This window comes from Oryctolagus cuniculus, chromosome 4 (assembly GCF_051225735.1).
Source record: "Oryctolagus cuniculus isolate XC-2025 breed Fujian yellow rabbit chromosome 4, ASM5122573v1, whole genome shotgun sequence".
Lineage (NCBI taxonomy): Eukaryota > Metazoa > Chordata > Mammalia > Lagomorpha > Leporidae > Oryctolagus > Oryctolagus cuniculus.
Genome location: NC_142870.1, coordinates 13,142,624 through 13,169,405, shown reverse-complemented (window position 1 = coordinate 13,169,405; position 26,782 = coordinate 13,142,624). Strand labels below are relative to the sequence as shown.

Sequence of the window (26,782 nt, the reverse complement as noted above, 5' to 3'; positions counted from 1 at the left end):
TGGTTTTCAGTATATCTAAGTGTGTTCAGCCATCACAATCATCTCTAGATCCCCACCAGGTCCAAACCCAGGCAGCCACATCGTCCTACGGTCTGTCTTCACGAACTTGCCTATCCTCAACACTCCACCCATGTCGAAGCACGGTATGCGGTCCTCTGACCTGCTTCATTCATGTGGCTTATCTTCTTTTGATGGTTCATCCATGTTGTAGCATGTGTAAGCGCTTTCTTTCCATTGCACGAACATATGTTTTATTCAATTTCATCAGCTTCCATATTACTCCTTCTGTGACCATGTGTTCCAAACCCTTTATTCCACCTCCCCCTCTCCCCACAGAACCAAGCTAGTACATATCCCCTTCTTTCCTGCAGCCAAACCCGCCCCACTACTGACTTCCCGATGCTGTCGTTTTTCCCATGTTTAAAAAAATCTCCCTCACCTTTCATCTCCAGCACATCTCAGCAGTGTTCAAAATCATAATCACAGCCATTTCTTCATCTTTCACTCCCTCCTAACTCTGCAGAATCGGGCTTTTGAACCATCATTCCAGTGAAACTTTTCCGTTTCTCAAGCTCACTGGGTGTCTTTACTTGTATTAAACCTAGCTGACAAGTCTCAGTGCTGTTTTGACCTATGAATGTCATGTCCTCTCTCCCGTGTTCCCAGAATTCCCCTGCAAGTGGCTTCCAGAACATATCCCTCTACATTTGTACCCTAGCCTATTGCCTGTGCCTTCTCACCACCCTCTGTTGGCTAAGGCAGCATAGGGTGTGGTTAAGGGGGCTCCAGTTGGAGTAAGGCTATCTTGTATTCTAGCTGTGCAACTCCCGCTATGTGACCTTAGGAAGGTTACTTCATCTTCCTATCCTCCAGTTTCCCCAGCTGTAAAATGAGGGTCACTTCATGATTCATGTATGTCTCCTTAGATAACCTCACAGGCTGGCACTGTGTGGCTTTACACGTTTCCCTTATTTGCTAACGACACCAGAATTTTCATCTCTAGATTTTGTTCAATTGCTTACATGACATTTACACCTTGGCATATAAAATATCCAATATTTTAATTTGATATCCTTTCCCCAAACTCTCTCCTACTGCAGATTTGTGCTGTCTCAGGAACGGCCAATTATGCTCTACCAACTGCTCAGGTAGAGAAGTCATCTTGATTGTTTTCTTTCACATTATTTAAGTAATAAAGTGGTTCTGAAAGCTCTATCTTTTAAGACACTCAGGCTCCTACCACTTACCGCCTCCACTGACCAGCCCAACTGGAGGTGTTAGCTCACATCTCATCTGCTGCAGCAGCATCCAAGCACAGCTTCCCCTGCCCTCTCAGCCAACTCTTACGGTTTTCTGCAGAACAGCCATAGTAGTGCCTTAAAAATGTCAATCAGGTCACAGTACAATTCAAACCCTACACCACCTCCCACTGCACTCATACCTGTGCCCTTGAAAACCTTCTCTATACTGATCTCCTGCTATTCTCTTCCATTCCAGCCCCTTGCAGCCACTCAAACAAGCCAAGTTCCTTCTGAATTCATGCTTCCTTACTCCAGTTCTCCCCTCTACAGAAATGCCTCTCCTCTGTATTTACATGGCTTCCCCTCTTCTCTATTCAGACTTCTTTCTCCATGTTAACTCTTCCCAGACTGTCTTAACTAAAATGGCACATCCCACCTGACAGCCTTAAATCCCCTAACCATGCTCTGCTTTAGCGTCTTCATGGAAGAATCTCCATGTGAATTTTTATTATCTAAGTCCCTATAGGAATATAAACTCCAGGACGGCAGATTTTATTCTGTTCACTTTCATGTCTAGTATTCAGAGGACACCTGTCTGGTACCCAGCAGGTACTGAACGGATATATTCTGAATGTGTGGACTATGGTTGCAGAGGTGATGAGCAAACTCATCAAGGAGAGTTCCAGTACTGAAGCCACAGGTCCGGGTCTCCTGCCCAGGGTGAGTTCTTCCAGAGTGAATCTAGGAGGACCTGAACTTTGAGGAAGGTTGCCTTTTTCTTTCAATTTTCTGCTCCTAGTTGCAGTTCCAAAACAATGTCACTGTGGCATTTTACATGAATCTAAAATGAAATTTCTCACAAGTAGAAAAAGATCTATCAACCATTCATCTGTCTTCCACAATGCCCAAAAACCCTTAGGCAAAACACGTAATTTTTAATCAGCAAAAAGTATTTTTCCTTTTCTCATTTCAGACCTTAAAAAAAAAAAAAAACCACTAGAACCATCACGTGTATTTCCTTTGCCTAGTTTGAACAATTAGTAACACTTAGGCATACTTATTTTGGAAATCTTTTCCAATGATTCTTATAGTAAAAAGTACTGTGTTCTGAAATCTGGGAAGAACACATTTCAAATAATGACAGAATGCATATTTCAGGTTGCATTATACATTAAGATTACACACAGAAATATCAGGCTTAAAATGTCAGCAAATCTTTGAGATATTTGCATTTTCAGTAATATATGATAGAGGTATACTGAGACGTCTCACCTATTTTTAGTATAAGGATACATTACATTTCAGTAACACTGAAGATGTGAAGTGTACAGTTAACTTTCTATCACTGAATTTGGTTATCTGTAGTCAACTTTTTTTTTTTTCAATGTTTGCTGGAAGGAAAAAAAAAATCTTACCTGAAATTCATCACCACAGTATCTTTGTCTACCCAAACTCAATCAAGAGTTTAAAGTTTCTGCCACTCCCATCTTCCTCAAGATGTCCCTCAGATTTAAATTTACAAGACATTCTTCAGGGCTTGCACTGTGGCATAGTGGGTTGAGCTGGCTGCTCCACTTCTGCTCCAGCTCCCTGCTAAGATGCCTGGAAAGTGCTAGAGGATGGCCCAAGCAAGTGGGACTCTGTACCCACGTTGGGGATCTGTTGTAACAGTTGGGGGCGTGGGCCAGCAGATGGAAGACCTCTCTATATCTCTTAAAAAACAATTCTTCAGGTTGCATTCTATAGCAGACCAAGGGCACATGGAGAGAAGAGGATAAGCACTTTCAAGCTTTTTCAAGTTTCCTCTCCACCTTTTGCTTGATGTGCTTCACCTTCTGAGGTAATATAATGTACTCATACATGAACTCATACCCAAAGCAAACATCTGCTGTGAGCTGATCACGATTTTGAATTATCCGACGTATCCACGGAACTATGTAAAACTAAGTTAAAGTAATGTGTTTAAGAACTGTTTCTATTATGTAATACTAGTGCAACAAAATGATGCAATATATGGAGAACTAATTCAAATATCCTAAAGCTTTCAAAGAACACTTTCATAAGACAGAGCCAACAAATTTTTGGATACCAAACCAAATCCAGGTACACTGCCCTCCTGCTTATAATTTAATGTAACCAAACATTATAATAAAATTCAGAATAAAAAAACTAAAATACAAACTTTTAAAAAATTAGTTATTAGTCATATTTTTGAAACTACTTTCTAGAATTTTCCTTTCAATGTCAGTGACTAGTATACTAGTAGACTGGTGCTCTAATGTTGTAAGGTAAATGTTAAAAAATCACTATTAAAAATTATAGAATTTTAAATAGAGCATAAAAATTAAAAAGTAACAATTAAACTAAAATGACCAAAAATCAAATATTTAGTTTAATGCAATTACTGAAATTGCCAATGCAGTTTTTCATTTTCTAGGCATTTTTAGGGATCAACTTAGCTAAGCACAAAGGACAAAAACCACACCTGTTTAAACAACCAATTCTGTGCACAATCATTTTTTAAGGTATGTGAATATGGAATCACCAACTCAAATGCCTACTACTGGACCCATGGAGGGACTACAGTGCATCACACCAGTGCATAACAACTCGGCACAGAGTCCGCTAATTTGTGGTTATAAAAACTACCAATAAATAGGAAACGATCTTAAAAACACACAATTCTTATTTATTTATACCATCATCTATGGTAGCATAGCAATAAATGTCAGGGAAGTTGCTTCATACTAAGTGTATTTGTCAAGAAGGGGTCTTAAGGCCCCACAAAAGGTGCGAGTTCAAGCTAGAACAATTTTTGCTTGAAAATATATTTTGGACATCCTGGTAATACAGTAGATATAGGTAACACAAACAAACATTTTTTAAAATTTTTTATTGTTTTCAACACCAAAGTAACCCAAAATTCACATTTACAATGAACTTTTAAATAAAAATATACTGTATACATATTAGAGATACATATTATACAAACGTATTTGAAAAGAGTTCTTACAGACACTTACATAGTAAAGAGAATGAACTGAGTTGCTGTCATCTTTAATACTCTGTCTCCCCTAAAGGACCAACTGGAGAATGTTACCTTTTGCTTATGAGCCACCACCTATTCTAGCTATTTTGGCTTGTGAGGTAGTAAGAACAGATTTCTTTAAAATCAAGTAGTGAGCTCTTATTGCACAAGTATTCTATAAGTAATTTTATATTTTCAGATTATCAGTATTAATAAAAGAATCAAAATCTCTAAAATACAGAAGTTGAGTTCTCTCTAAATTCAACAAAGGCCAGCTCAGCCCACCTCCAGAAACTGGCAGTCATTACTCCCAAACTCACACCCATACGTAAGTCTGATGATACTGAAAAATCTTTAAACCAAACCATCTTTACGGCATCCCACTGCCTCTTCCCAATATAACCAGGCCTCACTACCAAATTTTTAGAAATGTGAATGTGTATATGACCTTTGTTACTTTAAAAATACTGCCATATTTCAGAAATTAAGATCCAAGAACTCACGTCTCAAGATACATTTACTTTCCTTTATAAGAAAACTACTGGATATTATTAATGGGAATACAGATACAATGAAACAGCACCTTGACTAACACACACGTATTTTCAATAAGCCAGTGGATGGATCTTTAACATGTATGAACTTACGATTTGGTCTAATCTACCCTGAAAACATCTGGTGCAAGTATGTCAAGACACCTTTCCTGGTAAGTTTGCTTCCTGTCTGCCAACAAATACTGTTTAAAATGAATCCCAGCTACAGTAATACGGCTTTAAAATTGTGAGGCATAGGCAGTCTTCTCTTAGTTCTAAGGATAACCCAGGACATTTCTTACCTGAAATGGGCACCCACTGTTCACTTAGCGCCTACCCTGGGGCAGGCTCTGTGTCTGGTGTTTTATGTGTTGCCCACTGAGTCACCACGACACCCTGGTGTGTCAGCCTCATTTTTATTCCCCTTCACAGCTGAGGAAACCGAAGTTTCTTATCAACTTCTAGACTTAATGGTTACTCTAAGAGTACCTCTTATTATCATAAAAAAAACATGAGTGTGCCAGCAGGACATCAAGCAGTGCAGCGCTAGAACCCGTCGAGTAGGAGACAGCAACAAAACCCCTGCATTACTACTGACCCTTCACCACTGCACAGCCACCACCATACTCCCTCATCAAATGGGTGGGACTGTGGTCAGTGGTGGATAAATCCACTTTTATCTGCATATACATTTAAAAAAACTAATCTCTTTTAAAAGGGTCAAAATTTATGTAGTAAGTCTTTTCACGGTTTTTAAATGAAGGCAAACAGAAGGCTTTCATATGTTTGGAATTAAACTGCATTTTAGTTAAAGCATTTATTTTAATCAGTTTTCAGTTTTATCTTATATCAAACTTTACTTTTTGGATTTGTGATAACTTTAGGTTTCAGAATTTTATTTTAATAGTCATACAAAAAGATAATCATCAGAGGTAGAGTGTAAACAGTCCCACACTGAGAACTGCCCATCTGCTCTCTTAACACATCTTGCACATGTCCCTTATAGAACTTCCATCTATTCTGCTTGCTTTTATTTCAGAGCTCTGATCCCTATCTGTTCTTACTCATTCTTTGCCTGTCTAGCACAATGCTGTCTCTAACCTATTTTTCAAGCTTAATAATTTTTTACCTGTGTTTTGTTTTGTTTCAGATGTTTGAAGCAGAGGTTAAATTTTATGATCAGTAGTAAGAAACAAAAGACAGGGTCTTCTTATTAAACTCTGAGAATCATGAAATCTTCACTCAATGAATTTAGTAAGCCAGAGAAATAGTACAAATGCATGCAACTTTGTAAATAGTCCTTAGACTAGCAACTTTCAACTGAAAGTGAAATCATAATCAGGGGGATGTGGGGTAGAAAGGATGTGGAGGAAATGCATTGATCACAAAATTCTACCTGATTCAGATTCTGATTCTGGTAAAACAATCTTATTATCAATATTAAAAAAAAAAAAGGGCATGACAAAGATGCTAGTGCTTGCAGCTCATAGCCCATTTCGTCCTACTAAAACACAGACCTTGTAAAGAATTTGTTCATTAATCAAGTTATTTTCCATCTTACAAATACTGTGTATTACTTTTGACAAATTTTAAGCTCAAGCTACTTTTACCACTGCCCAATCTGTGCATTAAGGAAAACAGTTTATTATCAGACTAATTTCAGTCTTAGGGCAGCAATACAGTATGCCATTTCAAATTTAATTTTTATTATAAATATGGTACATGCACAAAATAAAAAAATTTCCAACATTACTGAAAGTATAGGTGAAAAGTAAATACTCCCTATTACAAAGCAACACCCATCCCACAGTCCAACATCTCAGAATAACTAATAGATTCTTTTCTCAAAAATCCCAAAATTAAGAAAGCAAATATGTATTCACACACACACCTTGAAGACACAATAGGCTCAAAGAATTAGAATGTTACAATTTTTAGGAAGTATTAATTCTCCATTAGGAGAATCAAGTGTTAATTACTACAATCTCAAATATAACGACTGATTAAGTAAAAGATCGTCTACTGTAGTATCCGATGTACTTTAAGTAAGGGAAAGCCTTCTTAAAAGGTGTAAACAACCTAACCTACACTTCCCTTCCTGGCAGCAGTGAGTACGGGGAAACAGTGTAACAGAGAAAGCCCAGCAGGAGAAACCTGAAGGACCAGGGCAAATTGGCTTCTCAGGCTTGCAACTGTCACTTAGAAAACAAAGCCATTTACTGCAAAGCATCAAAGATGACTTCTCTGCCAGCCCAGGGTTATCAGATGGGAAAAAACCAGTCCAGACAGAGAGAAAAACCAAAAAACCCCAACCAACTTAACACAGTCAGAGAGATATCTCTTTTAAAGCTGGCAAGAATCAGGGGTTACATTAATCATGGATTCTATAGCACTTCCTTTGCATAGATATCCAGCATTATTCTGTATCAAATTAAAAATGTAAATCCAAGTTTCTATTCAAAGCAAACATATTTTCATCTTTGAGGCTGTATCGTGGTAAAGACCAAGTGTACATATTTAAGATATTCCTCAAAGAAAAATATTGGCCTTGGAAAACATTTTACCAAAATTTGCACTGCTTTTAAAACACCTAACTGGGAGGTAGGGAGGAACAAAAATGATAAAAACAGAATTAACTTACCCAGAAGTGAAACAGGCTGAGTGACAGGAGGGGTAGGCAGATTCGTGGGTGCAGCAGGTGGCACAGCAGAGCCATACATTTTCGCACTGTCACCAGACTCGGCGTTTCCTCTAGCCCCAGACACCACTGTTGGAATGGGATTTCCAATAGATAAGTCTTTTGTAGTGTCTTCATTTATACCAGCGATAGTAGCTAAGGAATATAATTACATCAACATGTGAAGCTGAATAATTACTTATGCCCCCGTCAACATTCTTCTGCCATACTACAGACCCTATTCCTGGTTCGTGGAGTTCCCTCCTACCCCCAGCTCAAGAGGACCAGTGAACACAAAGGAAGAACATGCTTACAGTTTGGGATGCTTATTGGTGGAGTGTGAGGAGGAGGAATGGATACTGGCGGAGTTATAGGAGGTGGGGGTCCAGGAGGAAGAAAACCTAGAATAAGAAAATAATGTCAACCGTTTGCTTTATCTCTACACTTCAGGCTCTAAAAGAATGTTTTCTCAAACAACTTAGTGTACCTGGTGGCAAATGCATTGGATTGAATCCTGGGCGCAAAAATGGTGGAGGAGGAGGGGGCGGAGGAACACCAGGACCAAAACCTGGAGGGGGAATTCCCAAAGGAGGTGTGAATGTGGGAGGTTGGAGAGCACCAACTACAGGAGGACCAGGCTGATGCGGTGGGACCTACAAAGTGAAGAAGAAAAAAAAATGAAGCCACTTATCTATCCACCCTCCCCCCATCCATATAGTGAGGAGAGAGGAAGAAAGTATCTTCTTACTGAAAAAACAGATGCTTCTAAATTTGTGTTTGTTACACCTATAATAGTAAACTTGTACCTGCTTCAAATGATAGAAATCAAAGTTCTGCTACCAAATTTGCATTGTGTCTCAGAGTTGTGTCAGAATTCACGGGTGTTCTGAAAGCACAATATACTTTAAAACATTCCACCCTCTACTCAAATAACTTTGGAAAACACATCTATAAGAATGGCTACTTGACAATCTATGTTAGAGGCCAGGACCACAGGTTCTACAGCCCTATTGTCTGTCCCTTCCTCAGCTACCTGTGTGACCTTGAGCAAGCAATTTAAACTGGAAAATGGTGCCAACCTCACATGACGATGGGGATTTAAATGTTAATACATGCTAAATGCTAGTGCCTGACACATACACTTAACAAATTCCCCCAAAATGTTAGCTATTGTTTTACAAAGAAAAAAGAGATTTGAAAGGATTATTCAGGCTACTTTAAATGAATATTCCTTGGAACCTGCACTGGAAAGGCATATCCAGAAGGTCAACTAAAGAGTTTGCCAATTTGGGGAGTTTATTTTAAAAATACCACAGCTAAGCAGGTACCAAACCATATCATTTTCCACTGGAGAAAAATCAAGAGATCAGGCAACTCAGTGTTATGACAGTTCAGATTTGTTTACGATTCCTTTTAAATCTGAGGCAGACACAAAGAAAGGGAAGAGGGAAGGAGAGGGGAAGAGAGCGGAGAGGAGAGGAAGAGAGAGGACCTTTAATCCCTTGTTCACTCTCCAAATGCCCACACATGACTAGTCTGGGGCTGGAGCCAAGAGTGCAATTCAGACCTCCCATGGGCAGCAGGAATCCAATTACTTGAGCTATCACCGCAGCCTCCCAGGGTCTGCACTGGTGGGAAGCTGAAGTCAAGAACCAGAGGCAGGAACTGAACCCAGGCATTCTGATTTGGGATGTAGGCACCTTAACTGCTAGGTTAAACATTTGCTCCCCGATAAAAATTTGAGTACCTGAGTAAGTAAGGTAGTGAAAGAAAATTCTAGTACAACACACACAAAACTGTAATATGGGACAGTTATTTCTAATTTTCACCAAAAGGTTCTTCATTATTCAGCAGGAAACATGTTGAGCACACTATCCTCATTTTACCCACAAAACAACTCTGATACGGGATAAACACTAAAGCCAATAAAATAAAAGCAAAGGGAATTTACACACTTACAGATAGGACACACCCAAAACCAAACTGTTGAGCAAAAATAATGGGAGTTGGGAATCAAACCCAAATCTACCAGAATCTGGACTTTTCCCCCTTTAAGGAACTGGTTGGTTGACCTGACAGCAAAGACTTCATATAAATACACCTTTACGTTACATGGTCTTCTAAATTAGTTTTCAATCATCCATTAAACATTTCATGATGGTACCACTTGAAATAAAGATTAAGAAACTCCCTTTCCCTCAAAAAAGTAGCTGTCGCTGAGGTGGGGGTGCAGGGGAGGGAAGTAACCCCTCTCTTTCTAAATTCACATCTCATACCTAGGACATCAGGAGGTAATACATGGAATAAAACAGTAATATATTCCAGTTTTACTAACATTTATGAAAAGAACTGTTTAAGAGTTTATAAGTAATAGACTGGATATCAAAATATGAAAAGCTTGTATGGGCGTTCATGTGCTCATGTTGACTACTAATCTAAGTGTACATCAACAGTAAGATTTATAAAGGGATCTTTCACTTAAATTTAAATATCCTCACCTGTGGAGGTGGTACAGTGATAGGTGCAGGAACAGGCATAGGAGGAACAGGCACAGGTAAAGGTTTAGGTATGGGTGACACTGGTTCTGTGTGTGATGCTTCTGCACCTCCATTTTGAGCAACTTCATTTTCAGGCTTCTTGGGAATTCCTTTCCAATCTATTAAGAATTAACGAAATGTGACAATAAGAGTTTACCATTTTTAGTTTACAACTTTAAATCCAAAAATGAAAAATGCTTATTTCACATATTAAATAAATTCCTATGCTAATGTTATAATTAGCAATTATTTAATGATTAACACTATAAGACACATAAAAGAAAATTTACTTTGTGTCAGGCACTGCCTTAACCACCTGTACACAGTAACTTAATCAATTCTCTTAATGACCTCTAAGTAGGCAGCATTAATATTCCCACTTCATAAATGAGGAAAGCAAAGACAATGTGGCAAAGGTCACTTTCCTAGTAAGTGGCAGGGATGCATTCAACCCATCTTTACAGCCTACGTTCTCTACCACAAGTATGTCTTATTTGGATTTAAGTTTTTTTGAGAAATCTTCCATCTGTTGGCTCACTCCCCAAATGTCCGCAACGGCCAGAGCTGGGTCAGACTGAGACCAGCAGCTTCTTTCATGTCTCCCATGTGGGTGCAGAGGTCCAAGTACCTGAGCCATCTTCTGATGCTTTCCCAGGTATATTAGCAAGGAGAGGGATGGGAAGTGGAGCAGCTGGGACTCAAACCAGCACCCAAATGGGATGCTGGTGTCACAGGCAGCAGTTTAACCTGCTATGCCACATTGCTGGTCGCTGGATTCCGGTATTTTTAAAAAGATACCTAACATTTCCTGAATAACCTTTCCCTAATATTAAAGAATAACATATAAACTTCAATCTATTTTCACATTATCATCTATTCAAGTGAAAACAGAATGTCTGACCTGTCCTCTGGGGCTGCTTTCCATCAGATTCTCCTCTATAAACTTCTATAAACCCTCCACTGCACCACAAGGTCCATGATTTCATTGTCTTATTTATTAACCTGGTCTATAGCCTCTCAGATGACTGGCATACAGAAGGCCCTTGATACCTGTTTGCTGGAACAGAACCCTGGCTCTATCATTAAGCGAAGGCTTTACGGAGGGAGGAGGTAGGATGTGGGAATAGTATGACATTGTTTTACCTCCTTTTGGCTCCCAAACCACCAACTGCTGCTTAAAGTTTCCTTTATTTTCATCTATTTTTCTATGCCACCCTATACTCTTCCTTATTCCTGCTATCAACTCTCCAGGTCCTTCCTGTCCAATCTGATGCCATTTCTCAAACTGCAATCTGTCAATCTAACATTTTTAATATCCATGCCCACAAATAACTGCACCTCCTCATCTTACACAGCTTTTTATGATTGCTTCTCTGGACACTGAAAATTTGTGAAAGAAATTATTACTAAGTGCTGGATTTAAAACATGATACCAATGACTTTAAGACTGATTGGATCTGCTTAGTTTTCTCAGGGAGTCCAGATCAGCCCTACTTAATTCTGAAATGAATAGTTAAGCACATAATCAGTAATCATTTCACCTGTGTTTGCATCTCTTCCTATAGATTTAAATTGCATAAGGTCAAAGACAGCTTTTAACTTACTCTATTTTTTCCATTATTTTAAAATGGAGAGACTTTCTTAATGCAAAGAATAAATAAGACATTTGATTTGTTACATGCATTACACTTAGCAAATAAATAAGTTGCAACAGAAATGGTAACAGTGTTTTACCTGGGTTAAGTGTGTCATTGTCCAGCATTCCTCCTTCACAAAATCCCTCCAATTCCTCGGGCTTGACTTTGTCCCATGGAATATATGTAACACCAAGTTCTACATCCCAATACTGCTTATAATCTGCCTTTATTCCTTTGTTCAAGGCCCAGGCAATCTATTTCATCATTTATGAAAATATAAAACAAAAGAGAGAAGTTTTTAAGACTTGAGATTTCATTATTCTCGATGATTCTTCTCCAACTTTGGCAACAGGTAACAATCTAAGCCAGATTTATACTGGAATCTCACTCAAAGTCTTATTTTCACTATGGAACTGGTTCCCTTTCAGTCCCATTTGGACCCTGGATGAAAATTTCACTGACATCTGCTCCTTAACAACTCCCTCACCTCTACCTATCCTAAAATCAGGTAGCATAAAATTCAGAGAAAAGGAAGAAATTTATCAGTGAAAGGCTAGTTTCTTCTATAGCCCCATATTCTGAGGACTACTGCTCAAGGTCTGTGGGTATCTCAACATTAGACAAAATCCTTCTGCAGTGTAATCAAGAGCAGAATGGGGCATTAAGGACACTGAGGAAGCACAGACTTTGGTTCCTAATGAGAATACCACCCATGATACCTCTACCTTTGCCCTCTTTCTGGTAACTATTTTTCAGTTAATTCTAAGATTAGCGGCAAACTTTAAAAATAAAATGAGGAACAGCCAAGTATTTTTTATTTTTAAGATACTACTAAATGACATAATATTTAAAGCACTGATAACTATGCTTGAGGAACCCATGCACATAAAAAAAAATCCTATGTTAACTGACATTTAAAATTTCATGTTAATTAAACATAATAATTCTTGTAGGGCAGTTGTGAGAAACATCATTTGCGGGCCATGCAAAATTTATCAACTTAAAATTTAGCCTGCTGCAGATTTACTAAATTTTAAGTCTTGCCTGTAGAAGCCTTGGCAGGGCCAGACCAAGAGATTTTGTTTGTCTTAAAGGGTCAAGTCGACATAAAAAAAAAAAAAAAAAAAAAAAAAAAAAAAAACCACCTATTTCTAAGCCTCAAATTATACTTTTTAAAAATAAATACAATAGTTTCAAATATTTTAAAAAATTAGCAGTAAGGTCTATAAAACCATACCTTTATGGATTTCTGGTTCACTTTATAGTTTCCTCGGCTCAGCTTCTGCAGCGCACGATAAGCATCTTGCCTATGAACCATTACGATATAGGCACAACCTCTGGGAGGAATCATCTGCTCCAAAAAATTTAGCATTACGAAAGATAACAAAATCAAAGAGCAATAAGACATAATACTAAGTGACTTGTGTGAATACCATCCTACCCCCTGCTGCTCCAAAAGCTAAGGTTAAAAAATTGTTATAATTGGGCAATTCAATTTTGGTTTCAACTGACAGTTGAGTCTTCCAAACTAGGTTATGTAAAGATATTCCTACAAAAGGGTTTTAATTAAAACTTGGTTATCCAAGAAAAGTTAAATGCAGAAAATACTGAACATGGACTCAGAATACCTGACGTCTAGCCACATCTTCTATTAAGCTGCATAAACTGCTACTTGAATCTCAAGTGAGATGACATATATCGCATCTATCCAGTTATGGAATACTCACGTTAATGGATTCAATTGGACCAAACTCTTCTAAGAGACTGGCAACATCCTGCTGAGTAGTCCTTTTGTCCAGCTGTCCTACCCAGAGTGTAGTACTGCAAACTTAAAATAAATTGTAATCATAAAATTGTTCACATTTGACAATGAGCAACAGAGTACCTGAAAAAATTTCTTACACAAGATATGCATGAGTTAAATTATGACTCAAAATATTTGACAGCAAATCCCATACACATTTGAAAATTCTAAAACATTCAGAAATGGAACAAGGATAGTGAAAGCTAGAAGCCAGAGAAGCAGTAACTTGTCCATGGTTACCCTGCCAGTGAACAGCAGAACTAGGCTGTGGACCCAAATCTCTCGTTTACCAACATTTCACTGCTTTCTTCACTACATGCAATTGTCCTTTTCTAACTCATGAGTTTGTAGCTTTTCTCTTATGCAGATGCACCTAAGTAACAGGCCTTAAAAGAGTTACAAATTTTACACATGCCTTAATATGAGGGGACTTCACAAAGTCTGTGGGAAAATGGAATTAAAGATAAAAATCAGGTACAGGCATTAGTATAGTGGTTAAGACATTGCTTGGGATACCTGCACCCGTCTGTGATTGCTTGGGTTTGAATCCTAGCTCCATTCCCCATTTTAGCTTCCTGTTAACATGTGCTCTGAGAGGGAGCAGGTGCTGGCTCAAGTAGTTGGTTCCATGCCACCCATGTGGGAAACCTGGACTGGGTCCCTGGCTCCTAGCTTTGGCCTGGCCTGGCTTTGGCCTGGCCCAACCCTGGCTGTTGTTCGCATCTGGGAAGTGAAATGGAAAATAGGAGATCTATTTCTGCCTTTCAAATAAAAATATATTAAAAAAATGAACAAGTTGAATTTTAAAAGAAGACAAATTAAAAATATAAACTTTCTCAACATGAAGTTTATCAAAGTCCAAGACACTTTTGTAAGTGACAGTACCAGCCATTCAGTGTATTCCTAATGAATGGATGATCCTGGGAATTCAATCATGTTAATGCATGATTTTTTTTTTTTACACTGATGAAAAATGAGTGCCCTTAAAGACTTAAACAAAATTTTTTTCTAGATTATGTATCTGAAAGTCAGTTATTTACAGAGAGGGAGAGACAGAGGAATTTTCTCTCTGCTGGTTCACTCCTCAAATGGCCACAGCAGCAGGGCTGGGTCAGGGCCAGGCTGAAGTCAAGAGCCAGGAGTTTCTTCTTTTTTAAAGATTTAAGTATTTATCTGAAAGGCAGATTTACAGAGAGAGAGAGATCTTCCATCTCTTGGTTCACTCCCCAAATGGCTGCAATGGTCAGAACTAGGCTGATCCAAACCAGGGGACAGGAGCTTCTTCCAGGTTCCCCATGTTAGTACAGGGGCCCAAGGACTTGGGCCATCTTCTGCTGCTTTCCCAGGTACATCAGCACAGAACTGGATTGAAAATGGAGCAGCCAGGACTCAAATCATAGCCCATACGGATGTTGGCACCACAGACAATGGCTTTACTCACTACACCACAGTGATGGTTCCTAAAGACTTTTAAAGATTAGGAAAAGGGGCTGGTGCCATGGCATAGTGAGTTAAGCTGCCTCCTGCAATGTTGGCATACCATATGGGCACTGGTTTATGTCCTGGTTGTTCCATTTCTGATCCAGCTCCTTGCTAATGCACCTGGGAAAGCAGCAGAAGATGGCCTAAGTGCTCTGGGTCCCTGTCACCAAGATGGAGACCCAGATGGAGTTCCTGGCTCCTGGCTTCAGCCTAGCCCAACGCTGGCGGTTTGTAGTCATTTGGGGAGTGAACCAACAGATGTAAACTCTGACTTGCCATCTCTGCAATTCTGCATTTCAAACAAATATGAAAAAAATAAAAAATAAAAAAAAGAGGTGGATACTGAGCCAGGACCATTGCCATTGTAGAGGATAACTCTTTGGGGAAGCTTTCCCGGATATTTTTCTGTGAAGGCACTAGGTAAATTTCTGAAAATACTCTCATAATCGAGCATGTATTATTTTTCTTTGGCTCTTCAGAAAGCCAACAAGCAAAACATGTGGACACTCTTCCCAAATAACTATCATGACATCTGTTCCTGACAGGTCGTCTTTTGCTTTGACAAGACCACTTCCACTTCTTGGTAGCTACTGATTGTAAAGCCATGTTTCATATGCTGCTACAATTCTTCAAAGAAATGTTTCAGGATCTTGACCCCACTTAATCAAAATTTCCACTCCAAGATCTGCTCTTGTCCACAACTGATCTTCCCAAGATAGTTTTGGCATCCATTGAGCAGAGGCTCGTTCCACTCTAATTTTGCAGTCACAGTTGCATAAGCTGAACCAACTGAGATGTCTACAGTGTCGGCTCATGTTTCTGATGTTAATGGTCAATCTTCAATTAGCACACAAACAATATTTATGTTTTCCTTGCAAACTGATGTCATAGCTGAAATGAATTATATATTTGGAAATGGCCAATTTATTTGGGGGCCTTGACCCTATAAACTTGGAAAAATATCAATGATTTCACTTTTCTTTCACCGAAGTTTTACAACATAAACCTGATGTCTGTTCTTCAATTTTAGCAGAATTCATGTTGCTCTGATTGGAATTATTTTCAAATTGATGTCTTAATGCCTCTCTCTAACTAGATCCCTATTCAGATATGTTACAGTAAGTTTATTCTGATGCAAAAACAAACAAAAAAAACCAAAAAACAAAAAAACCAAAAAACTGAAATCCATGCATAGTTTTTTCATAGCATAGACTTCCATGAACTTTTTGAGGACTCCTCATATCACGAAATTTTTAACAGAAGCACATTGCACTAAGTATATTCTGAAAACATTCAGCAAGATTCAGGAGATACTGCAAGCTAGTATATTCTGCAAATGGTAAATTGCTCAGTAATAATGATCTTGGACAACCTATCCATTGTATAAAGCAGAGCTAGGTTTTAGTATACAAAAGTAAGACAAGCTATCACTCATTACTGTTGGTTCAGTCCTCTCCTTATGCCTGCTTTATTTATAGCTGGCCTTTACACCTCTCACCCCTCAAAAACAAACTCATACATGAATGCATCAACAAGTAAGACTCAATAAAGCAGTATTTAGAATAAAAATCAACAGACACAATACTTCATTTATGGCTTTTCTAACAGTTATAAGCAGAAAGTTTGACTATCAAGGTTTATTTACCACTGGCAGTTTCTGCTTTGATCTGAGGAAGGCCCTTTTGTCTTCGCTCCCTCTCCTTCTCTCGATCCCGTCTCTCCTGGGACCGAGAGCGGGGAGAATGCCGGCGTCTGTCCCTGGAGCGAGATCGAGAACGTCGATGACGAGACCTCCGAGATCTAGACCCAGATCTAGATCGCCTCCTTTTTGGTGACCTGACATTTTCATGAGGACAGAGAACAGATAACACATGGAGATAAAGTAGAAAATATAAGCATATAAATTAGTATGAAAAAATACAGGTAAGTAACATTGTTTACATAAGACATGAATAGCTGGAAATTAATCCTAAAAGATTTTTTAAAAATGTATGAGTTAGAAAGCATTATAGAATATAGATGAAATAAGTAACACTGCCAATTTATAAAAGCATCTCTTGTTTTTGTCTTTAGTATCCCTGGTACTACTCTAAATTATGCCCTTGCAGTTTAAGATGCTAATTTCCATCACTGAGGTATCTTTCTGGTTTTAGCCTAGTCCCACCTCCGCCATTTGTGAGCATCTGAGGAAAGAACCTGTAGACGGCAGATATCTTCATCTCTCCTCTGTCATTCTGCTTTCAAATACATAAATCTTTAATGAAACCAAAAAACTCAACCTCAGTCTCCATGTGCAAGGCAGGGACCCAACTACATCATCTGCTTCCTTTCATACATAAACAACTGAAAAGCATGATCCACAGCAGCACTGCTCTGCTTCCACTTTGGTTAGTTGTAAAGAAACTTTGAATATATAATTCTAACACTATGTATGTAACTCAAATGAAAGGAAAAAATGTGGTTTAGAAGGACTAACCTTGGATTCGTTATATAGTAACACTTCAAATATTTGAAAAGAATACCATTTGATTTAATTCTCCATGTTTTTAAGACATACAGGATTGGAAAAACATTTTCTATAAATTACCTGGATGCTGACCTAGATCTTGATTTTCGGTTATCAGGCACATGCCGTTTAACTTCTTGAATACAAGGCTGTTCTACTTCCATTTCCTGAAATAAAACAAAAACAAGCATGAAATGAGGAATGTGGAAAAGAGAAAAAAAAAAAAAAAAAAAAAAAAAACCAACACACCACCTCTTGCCTTTTGATATTATACCTAGGACCAAATAACTAGTTTAGTAACATCCTGGCCATTATTGAAAAAAAATTTTTTAATACAGCTCAGAGGATTAGAAGAAATCTCTGGATATCCAGTAAATTGCATATAATTCTAATAAATCAACACCTAACATGGGGAATTGGCACTGGTTAAGCCTTCTATACACATCACTATCCTTTCAGAACTCTATGGACTTTGGTAGTAGTACATCTATTTACTAGGTAAAAAGTTGGAGCACAGAAAAAGTCCAAGGACTTTCTTCCTATTAAAAAAATGAAATGAAAACAGAAAGCAAATAAACAGGAATCTGCATGTAAGTCAAGGAAACCATAATGATCATCAATATCAGAATGAAATCTTACTTGCTGATGTGGCTTCTGCGTATGTGGTTCACTTTGTGCCTGAAAAGTAGGTTGGAAAGGCTGCTGCACTGGTGGAGGTGGAGTAATCACAGGCTGAGCCATGGGAGGAAATGCTGTAGGAAGAAGTCCATACGCTGGCATCTGTCCATTAGGAGGAAGTGGAACCTTTCGTTTAAAAAAAAAAAAAAAAGTATATGAGCAGATTTTAAGTAGCAGCTACCAATAATCTGGAAAAATTCAAGTTTATGTAAAACTAAAATATCTTCAATAAACTCTAATCAAGGAAAAACTACAATGATATTCAACATTCCTTGAAAAGTTTTAGAAGTACAATCTTTGTCCAAAGAACCATTACAAGCCCTAGTATATGGTTAAAAATTATAGAATTTCCAAATTATTTATAGGTTTTATTTTATATACTTAAAAGATAGTTTCATTTACATAAGAATGCAGTGTGACAGGCTGAACTTAGAACTACAATTGCAAATGGTCTGTTTTCACTAGGTTTCAAGTAAAATATCAATGAAAGCAAATTATAACCTAACATTTCTGCATGTACAATTCAAACATCAAAACAAAGAAAACTGTAATTACAATGTTACAAACTATTCTTTCTAAATTACTATTAAACTTTCAGTAATTGTCTGGAAACATCTTAATAGGTTTTCTTTATATTTTAAAGAGGCTCATAAAATAACTATTAAAACTTCATTCAACAAGAAAATAAAATCATCTTATCACATTACCAACTCTACAGAACTAATCAAATACAATATGAATAAAAAATGAACATACTTAAAGAGCTTTCTCAGTAAGTTAAGGCTACACTAGAGTATTTCCCATGGGTTGTTGTAAAAGACAATTACTGCAGTAGCACTGTAGTGCTACATGGCTGATCATACAGCTACGTAATAGTGATCTGTGAAGTGTAAACCGTGTGTTCTAATGAACAGATCGACTCAGTTACAGGGCCAGCGCTGTGGCAAAGTGGGTAAAGCCGCCGCCTACAGTAGCAGCATCCCATATGGGTACTGGTTTGAGTCCTGGCTGCTCCACTTCCGATCCAGCTCTCTGCTATGGCCTGGGAAACCAGTAGAAGATGGCCCAAGTCCTTAGGACCCTGCACCTACTTGAGAGACCAAGAGGAAGGTACTGGCTCTTGGCTTCGGACTGGTGCAGCTCTGGCCATTGTGGAAATCTGGGGAGTGAACCAGCAGATGCAAGACCTCTCTGCCTCTCTATGTAACTTTTTCAAATAAATAAATAAATCTAACAAAACAAAACAAAAACCAAAACTGAGTCACAACAAAAATGCCTGTACCTGATGGTGCATCGGATCCTGTTGCATTCCCATCATTCGAGGTTGAAACTGTTCCATATTTTGATGTTGCGTGTATGCTGGCTGCTGCATGGCATCTCCAGGAAATCCGCTGAAAATGTGAATAATCATAAAATGTATACTATAGACGTACAATGAATGTTATTCAGGCATCATAAGTAATCAACATTTTGCCGAATCATGCATTTGCCAATAATTAATTCATATACTCAGTATTATCTCAAATGCAAAAGTCACTTTTTATTCTGACAGGATCCTCTTCCCATTCAGAAGAAAGATTATTAACACCACCGTCATACAAAACAGTGACTCCACTGAAAATTTTAAATGTTAACTTAAGTTACTTAAGTTCCTATCTGTCCAGGAATTTAAAAAAGAAAAAAATCTGAAACCCACAAGGGTGTCTGAGGAGGAGGAGAGGTGGCAGCAGGCGCTGTGGCAGCAGGGGCTGTGGTGGCAGGCGCAGCAGGTGCAACGGCAGCAGGTGCAACGGCAGCAGGGGCTGCAGTGGTGGCAGCAACAGCTTCCTCTTTCTTTGATTCTTCCACAGCCTCTGGCTCATCATCATAATCAAATCTATCAAGCAGCTTCTGGAATAGGGACGTCGATATTTCATTTTATAATTCCGACTGTGATTCACTGCACAGAAAATGCTAAACAACAGATGTTTACCATCATCTATAACCCACCACGCTGTTGCATACAATCTTATTTTTCTACATGACTCTGAGAACCTTGGTTCACAAATAAATTTCACAAAAATGCCATTTTAGGAAAGATATAAAAATGCACCATTTTTGACTTATTTTCCACTTATTTCATAATTAACTAATACTTTCTTCTAATATTCATCTACCTAGAGTATAAACTCTGTGTGCATGAAAATGGGTGTCAATGGGTGTGTACATTTTCAGCCATCTATAAAATGTACAAAAAAAGGACTGCTTTATTCAATCACTATGAGTGCATAAAGAAAAATATCCATATATAACTGCTCAAGAATATACTAATAAGGGGCTGGTGCTGCGGTATAGTAGGTAAAGCCGCCGTCTGCACTGCTAGAATCCTATATGGGCACAGGTTCGAGTCCTGGCTGCTCCACTTCCAATCCAGCTCTCTGCTATGGCCTGGAAAAGCAATGGAGGATGGCCCAGGTCCTTGGGTCCCTGCACCAGTGTGGGAGACCTGGAGGAAGCTCCAGGCTTTGGATCAGCACAGCTCCGGCCATTGTGGCCATCCGGGGAGTGGACCAATGGATGGAAGACCGCTCTCTCTCTCTGCTTCTCTGTAACTCTGCCTTTCAAATAAAATAATAAATAAATCTTTAAAAAAAAATACTAATATAGGACCAGGGCACAAAGGAATTTCATGCCCATTAACACTAGCTTCTTTATTAAAACTTTACTGCTAAACTCGGATGACTAGAAACTTTAACTTAAAAATGAAAATCAGGACATTTATTTTTGGAAAAAATTTAATTATTTATATGAAAGACAACGAAGGTGAGACAGAGATGTTTCATTCACTGGTTCACTCGCCAAGTGGCTACAACAGCCAGGACTGGTCCAGGGCAGAGCCAGACCTCCACCTTAGTCTCCCACATGGGTGTAGGGTACTAAGCACTTGGGCCATCCTGTGCTGTCTTCCCAGGCACATTATCAGGAAGCTGGATTAAAGTGGAATAGCATTCTGATATAGGCTGCCAGTGTTGCAAGGGGCAGCTTAATCTACCATGCTCCAACACCAGCCCCTTTAGTTGCTTTTTTTGAGGTAACTGAAAATCTGTAAAGCAGCTGAAGTAGAAAAATTATCATCAGCAATTAGCTTAAAAGAGACCATTTTAGTCAAAAGAATAACAGATTCCGCTCCACCCCAAAGCTGGTATAACTAACAAATACTGGTCAATCCTTTAAGATGAAATACTAAAGGAACTGTAATTCAAATTAACAAGCTAAAAATGCCTACTATCATGGCTTCTACTCAATTTTTCTCTGGAAGTCTTAGCCACCAGTAAAGAAAAACAAATAAGCCCAGATTTTGAAGACAAAAATTCAAATTTAATAGCTACCTAGAAAATTCAAGAGAATCAACATTAATATCTGAAAGATAAAATCAAAATTAATAGTCTTTTTGTATGGCATCATAAGCCACATGAAAAGTACTATGAAACACTAACTAACAGAACATGGGTCTGGTCTAGCAGTTAAGCCCCTAGTCAAGATGCCTGTACCCCATATTGAAGTGGCTGGGTTCAATGCCTGCCTCCAACTCCTAATTCCTGCTTCCTGCTAATGCAGACTCTGGGACAGAGTGGTGATGACTCTTGAAATCGAGTTCCTGCCACAAATGTGGAAGATAAAATGAATTCCTATTTCTCAGCTTTGGCAGTTGGCTGCTCTACTGTCAACATATGGAGAATGAACCAGTAGATAGGAGGTCTTTCTCAAATAAATTAAAAATAAAAACAAAAACAACAAACAGGGTGGACATTTGGCACAGCAGTTAAAATGTCACTTGGGATGCCTGCAACCTGGAATGGACTGCCTGGTTCTAGTCCAGCTTCCTGCTAATGTGCACCTGGGAGTAGTATATGATAGCCTACATCCCACACATCCCTCCCACACCCACAGAGACCCAGATAAGGAGTTACTGGTTTCTGGCTTTGGCCTGGCCTAACCCTGGCTCTTACAGGCACTTGAGAGGTGACCCATCAGATAGGAAATCTCTGTGGGTCTGTTTTTCAAAGAAAATGAAAATAAAAATGTAAAACAAAAACTAGAAATCTAAGCATGAAAGATGAAATGTATATGACACACATAAAGGAAATTATAAAAATATAGCCTGTATGTGAGGCTATCAGTGCTTCCCAAATTAAACTTCAAATTCAAATTCATGGGGCCGGTGCCATGGCACAGTTGGTTAATCCTCCACCTGTGGCGCCGGCATCCCATATGGGCACTAGTTCTAGTCCCGGCTGCTCCTCTTCCAATCCACTTTCTGCTGTGATCTGGGAAAGCAGCAGAGGATGGCCCAGGTGCTTGGGCCCCTGCACCCACATGGGAGACCAGGAAGAACCACCTGGCTCCCAGCTTTGGATCAGCACGGATCTGACTGTTGCGGCCATTTGAGGAGTGAACAAACAGAGGGAAGACCTTTCTGTCTCTCCCTCTCTCTGTCTGTAACTCTACCTCTCAAATAAGTAAAAATAAAAAATCTTAAAAAAAAGTAATTTTAACATTTATGCTAAAGTTCACCTGAAAAAAGCGTGTTACAATGGCTAATTTTTTCTGTCAACTTGGCTAGGTTACACAAGGGTTTGTAAAAAGTTCATGGAAAAATGTAGAGATTTATCTTCCACCAGCTGGTTCACTCCCCAAATGGGTACAACAGCCAGGAGACAGGAACTCCAGCCAGGTTTCTCATGTGGATGGCAGGAAACTCAAGTATCTGAGCCATCACCCATGGAGTCCCCTATGCAGTATTATTATTATTATTATTTTTTTTTTTACAGGCAGAGTTGACAGTGAGAGAGAGAGAGAGAGACAGAGAGAAAGGTCTTCCTTTGCCGTTGGTCACCCTCCAATGGCCGCCGCGGCTGATCCGAAGCCAGGAGCCAGGTGCTTTTCCTGGTCTCCGATGGGGTGCAGGGCCCAAGCACTTGGGCCATCCTCCACTGCACTCCCGGGCCACAGCAGAGAGCTGGCCTGGAAGAGGGGCAACCGGGACAGAATCCGGCGCCCCGACCAGGACTAGAACCCGGTGTGCCGGCGCCACTAGGCGGAGGATTAGCCTAGTGAGCCGTGGCGCCGGCCCCCTATGCATTATCAAGGAGCTAGATTGGAAGTAGCACAGCCAGTACTTGAACCAGCACTCCAATAAAGGATGCAGGTGTCTGAAGTGATGGCTTAACCTGCTGCACCACAATGCCTGTTCCACATCCTTCATATGACAGTTATTTGGCAAAATACTAATCTAGATGTTGCTGTGAATGTAATTTTTAGATGACATTAACATTTAAATCAGCAGAATCTACATAAAGCAGATTACCCGTCATTACAGGAGGGCCTCAACCAATCAGCTGAAGGCCTTGAGAACAAGAACTTAGGTTTTCCACAGAAGCATCTCTCAAGACTACAAAACATGGAAATCATGCCTGAGTTTCCAGTCAGCTGCCCTGTGGAACTGAGACTTAGGCCTATAATGTTAACTCTTACCTGAATTTCCAGCCTGCTGACCTGTCCTATTAACGTCAGTTTACCAGAACTGACAACTACGAGTCAATTCCTTAAGAACAAAAAACCTCTCTTACCTTCTTTCCTCCTGACTATCCATCTCCATCCTTTCATTCTTTACATAGATATAAACAATGGTTGCTTCCCTGGATACCCCTCTCTCAATGTAAATATTGGTTCCCTTTCCCTGGCATCTCTTACTAATGGACTGACTACCTACCTCCCTTTAGATATAAATACTGGTCCTGTTTCCTTGGAGATCCCTGACTAATGCATATGATCAAGAAAAAGCCAAACAGAGTATAAAAAAGAGCAAGTGGGAGGGATATCTGGAAATGCAAGATAGTATTTAAGGGTTTCAACTGGTATGATGCATAAATAAATATGTAAGTAGAACAGAACAACTTCCAGATAGACATAAACACACGGAATCTGGTATACGAAAAAGTAGCATGGAAGAGCTGGCTATAAAGTACTAAAATTTAACTATCTTGAACCATATTCTAAGAGTCCAGAGGTACTAAACAAACAAACAAAAATATGAAGCTACAAGAAGAAAATATGGTTCTTTTTAAATACAGTGAGAGTTCTTCTAATTATGGCACAGAACAAAAGACTAATAAATCTATATATCCAAGAATTTATTTTCACATGTGTAAGGAAATAGGTGTAGAAGAACATATTTAAACAAATCTGTTCAAAGCAGTTTACAATTATTTTTTATTTTATATCTTTCTGTACTTTTGTTTTATATCCTCTACAAGCATGCATTCCCTTTTTATGCAACAAATTAATCTTTAATAAATAGTTTTCATAAATCACTGATATAATGAAAACTAGTATTTTGGGACCACTGGTAATAAGGTTCTTCTATCTTAGAATGTTAGAAAGAATCAAATTTTAAGATGATGAATGAAATGAAAGATACAGTTCTATGAATTTCCTACTTCTATATATTTTTGCAGTAAAACTTGAAAAATGAACTTCATATAATCATAAAATTCCAGAAGCAGAAAGAACATAAAATCAACAAGAGTGTAGCTGTTTGGATTAAAATCTTAATGGGAAGATGATCTGGGCTGTGCATGCTCATGCTTACCCATTTCCTTAATGGCAGTTTCATGAACGAAAAAGAATCAGAAGACCCTACACATTAGCTGAAACATACCGAACCAACCCGATACAGAAATGTTTTCTAACAGCAAAAAACTGGAAACAACTTGAATGTTTATCAGCAGGGGAATGAGATTTAAACCGTATCGTGTCCAGGTAATGGAATACCATTAACATGCATTCAGTGACAATGCAGATCTAAATCCATTAACTTCAATAACAAAAAGAGACAAGAGTATTAAGATCTAAACAAGCAAGTACAGATTATGACCAATTGAAGAAAAGCATATATCCTAAGAAATCTGAAAAGACATAAAGCAAAATGTTAGCAGTAATCTCCAAGTATGGGAATTAACAGAGTTTCCTTGTTTATTTTCTTCACTCTGAGAAATAGCAGAAATGAGCATGTTTTACATTTCCAACTAGAAAAAATAATCAATGCTTTGATGTCAAGGGGTGGGGGAGAGCCCTCAAATCACAAACAACAAAATGAACAGTCCACAAAGAAGCTTATAGAAGGGCTAACTCCCACAATCCAAGTTGCCTGATATAAACAGTGGGGTGGGTTATGTGAGAGAAGCGTACCTTGTCAAATGCAGTTTTTTGTTCAGGTGGGGGGAAAGCAGCTTTTTGTTCAGGTGGTTGTGTAGGAGCTGTCTTTAACTGAGCTGTGATAGCCTGAACCTGAGCCATCACAGCATTGTCAAGGGCGGGAGACTGTGGTTTTGGAGGTTGTTGAAAAGTCTGAAGGATCTGCTGAAGCTTAAAGAACGGGAAAACTGATAAACCACACAACAAAGTATAATCATAGTATCAAAAGTTAATTTACTAAAAAAAACCTTAAAGGTGACTCAAATCGCATAGGTACAGAGTAAACCTGGGAAAAAACATCAACTTTTTATTAATGGTTAAGTCTGTTGTGAATGAATACATTAGAGATACAAGCTGCACAGCACAACTTTAAAAACGCATCTTGACAACCCCAGTGATATAAAATGATGGTCAAAGAGAAGAGAAAACACACTGAATTGTGAACAAAGTAAGTATGTTTTCTAGAAAACAAAAAAAACCTTTCTACTCGAAACGACTCTGAAATCAATCAGAAATACTAGAATTATGAACAACAACATTGGCCACTTTGTAGTTCTGAAATTCTTTTCAAAGGAGTATTGCTATTTCTAAGCATGTTATTCCCTTGTTTTTTACTTTCTCATTTTCACTATTATCTTTGTCACTGTCTCCCTAGTGAAAGATTTTCTAGTTGAAAAGTAGACATTTTCTACCTTGAATGTGCTCATCCATGAGAAATGGAAAACCAGAACTGACAACTGTTCCTAGCCTTTTTAACAACTTAACCTTTGAGTAGGTGCTTTACCTGTTGACCTTGAGTTGTCTGAAACAGTTGAGCCACAGCAGCAAAAGCATCAGAGCTGGGCAACTGTGGGACAGTTGGTAAGGAGTTTGGAGTGGCTTGTGGGGTTTCAGAAGAAACTTTCACTGGAGGTGGAGGTGAGCCTAAAAAAGAGAAGGGCATTAACGCCCAAGAAAATGTTAATCTACAAATTTCTCATTTTAAAACCCCATTAAGTGTCTTTGTTAAGTAAAATTTCACCCAATTTAACAAAATAAAGTATATAATATGTATAGTGTGTGGTCCTGGAGTATATTATATCAAGTACCAGAAGGGAATGTTTTTATTAGAAACACAATTATAGAAAGAAAATCATAGCATCCAAGATGAAAACTCAAGTTTCCTTCTTAATGGGAAAATTCCACCAATATAGACTCCAAAATCTTTCATGTACCAATAATTGTATCATCTAAGCTCACAGATACATGTGATTATACCTTCATTATTGGTAACATTTTCTGCTACTGGGGCGGCATTACTGGTTCCTGCTGCCATGTCCAAAAGTGGTTGAATAATTTCAATTTTGAACACTCCATTTTTTTGCCAAAGGTTCAGCACACGGACTATTTTACTCTATTGTGTGAGAGAAAACACAAAAACATT

At 38.6% G+C, this 26,782-nt stretch overlaps 1 protein-coding gene across 6 annotated transcripts in view; it reads right to left on the bottom strand.

The window, feature by feature from the left end:
- SCAF4 (SR-related CTD associated factor 4) overlaps window positions 1-26,782 on the bottom strand; it is a 64,158-nt gene that overhangs the window by 9,610 nt on the left and 27,766 nt on the right. The window contains exons 5-19 of one of the 6 annotated variants that reach the window (XM_008267178.5): window positions 26,617-26,752; window positions 26,144-26,283; window positions 25,354-25,530; window positions 19,820-20,013; window positions 19,406-19,514; window positions 18,085-18,249; window positions 17,527-17,612; window positions 16,585-16,775; window positions 13,381-13,481; window positions 12,891-13,004; window positions 11,751-11,907; window positions 9,978-10,135; window positions 7,967-8,132; window positions 7,794-7,880; window positions 7,444-7,635 (exon numbers count right to left, since the gene is read on the bottom strand). In XM_008267178.5, the coding sequence (XP_008265400.3) occupies window positions 7,444-7,635; window positions 7,794-7,880; window positions 7,967-8,132; window positions 9,978-10,135; window positions 11,751-11,907; window positions 12,891-13,004; window positions 13,381-13,481; window positions 16,585-16,775; window positions 17,527-17,612; window positions 18,085-18,249; window positions 19,406-19,514; window positions 19,820-20,013; window positions 25,354-25,530; window positions 26,144-26,283; window positions 26,617-26,752 (2,173 nt within the window). The remainder of the gene's footprint in view (window positions 1-7,443; window positions 7,636-7,793; window positions 7,881-7,966; window positions 8,133-9,977; window positions 10,136-11,750; window positions 11,908-12,890; window positions 13,005-13,380; window positions 13,482-16,584; window positions 16,776-17,526; window positions 17,613-18,084; window positions 18,250-19,405; window positions 19,515-19,819; window positions 20,014-25,353; window positions 25,531-26,143; window positions 26,284-26,616; window positions 26,753-26,782) is intronic. The other 5 variants (XM_017347217.4, XM_051859485.3, XM_017347218.4 and 2 more) reach the window with 5 other exon arrangements.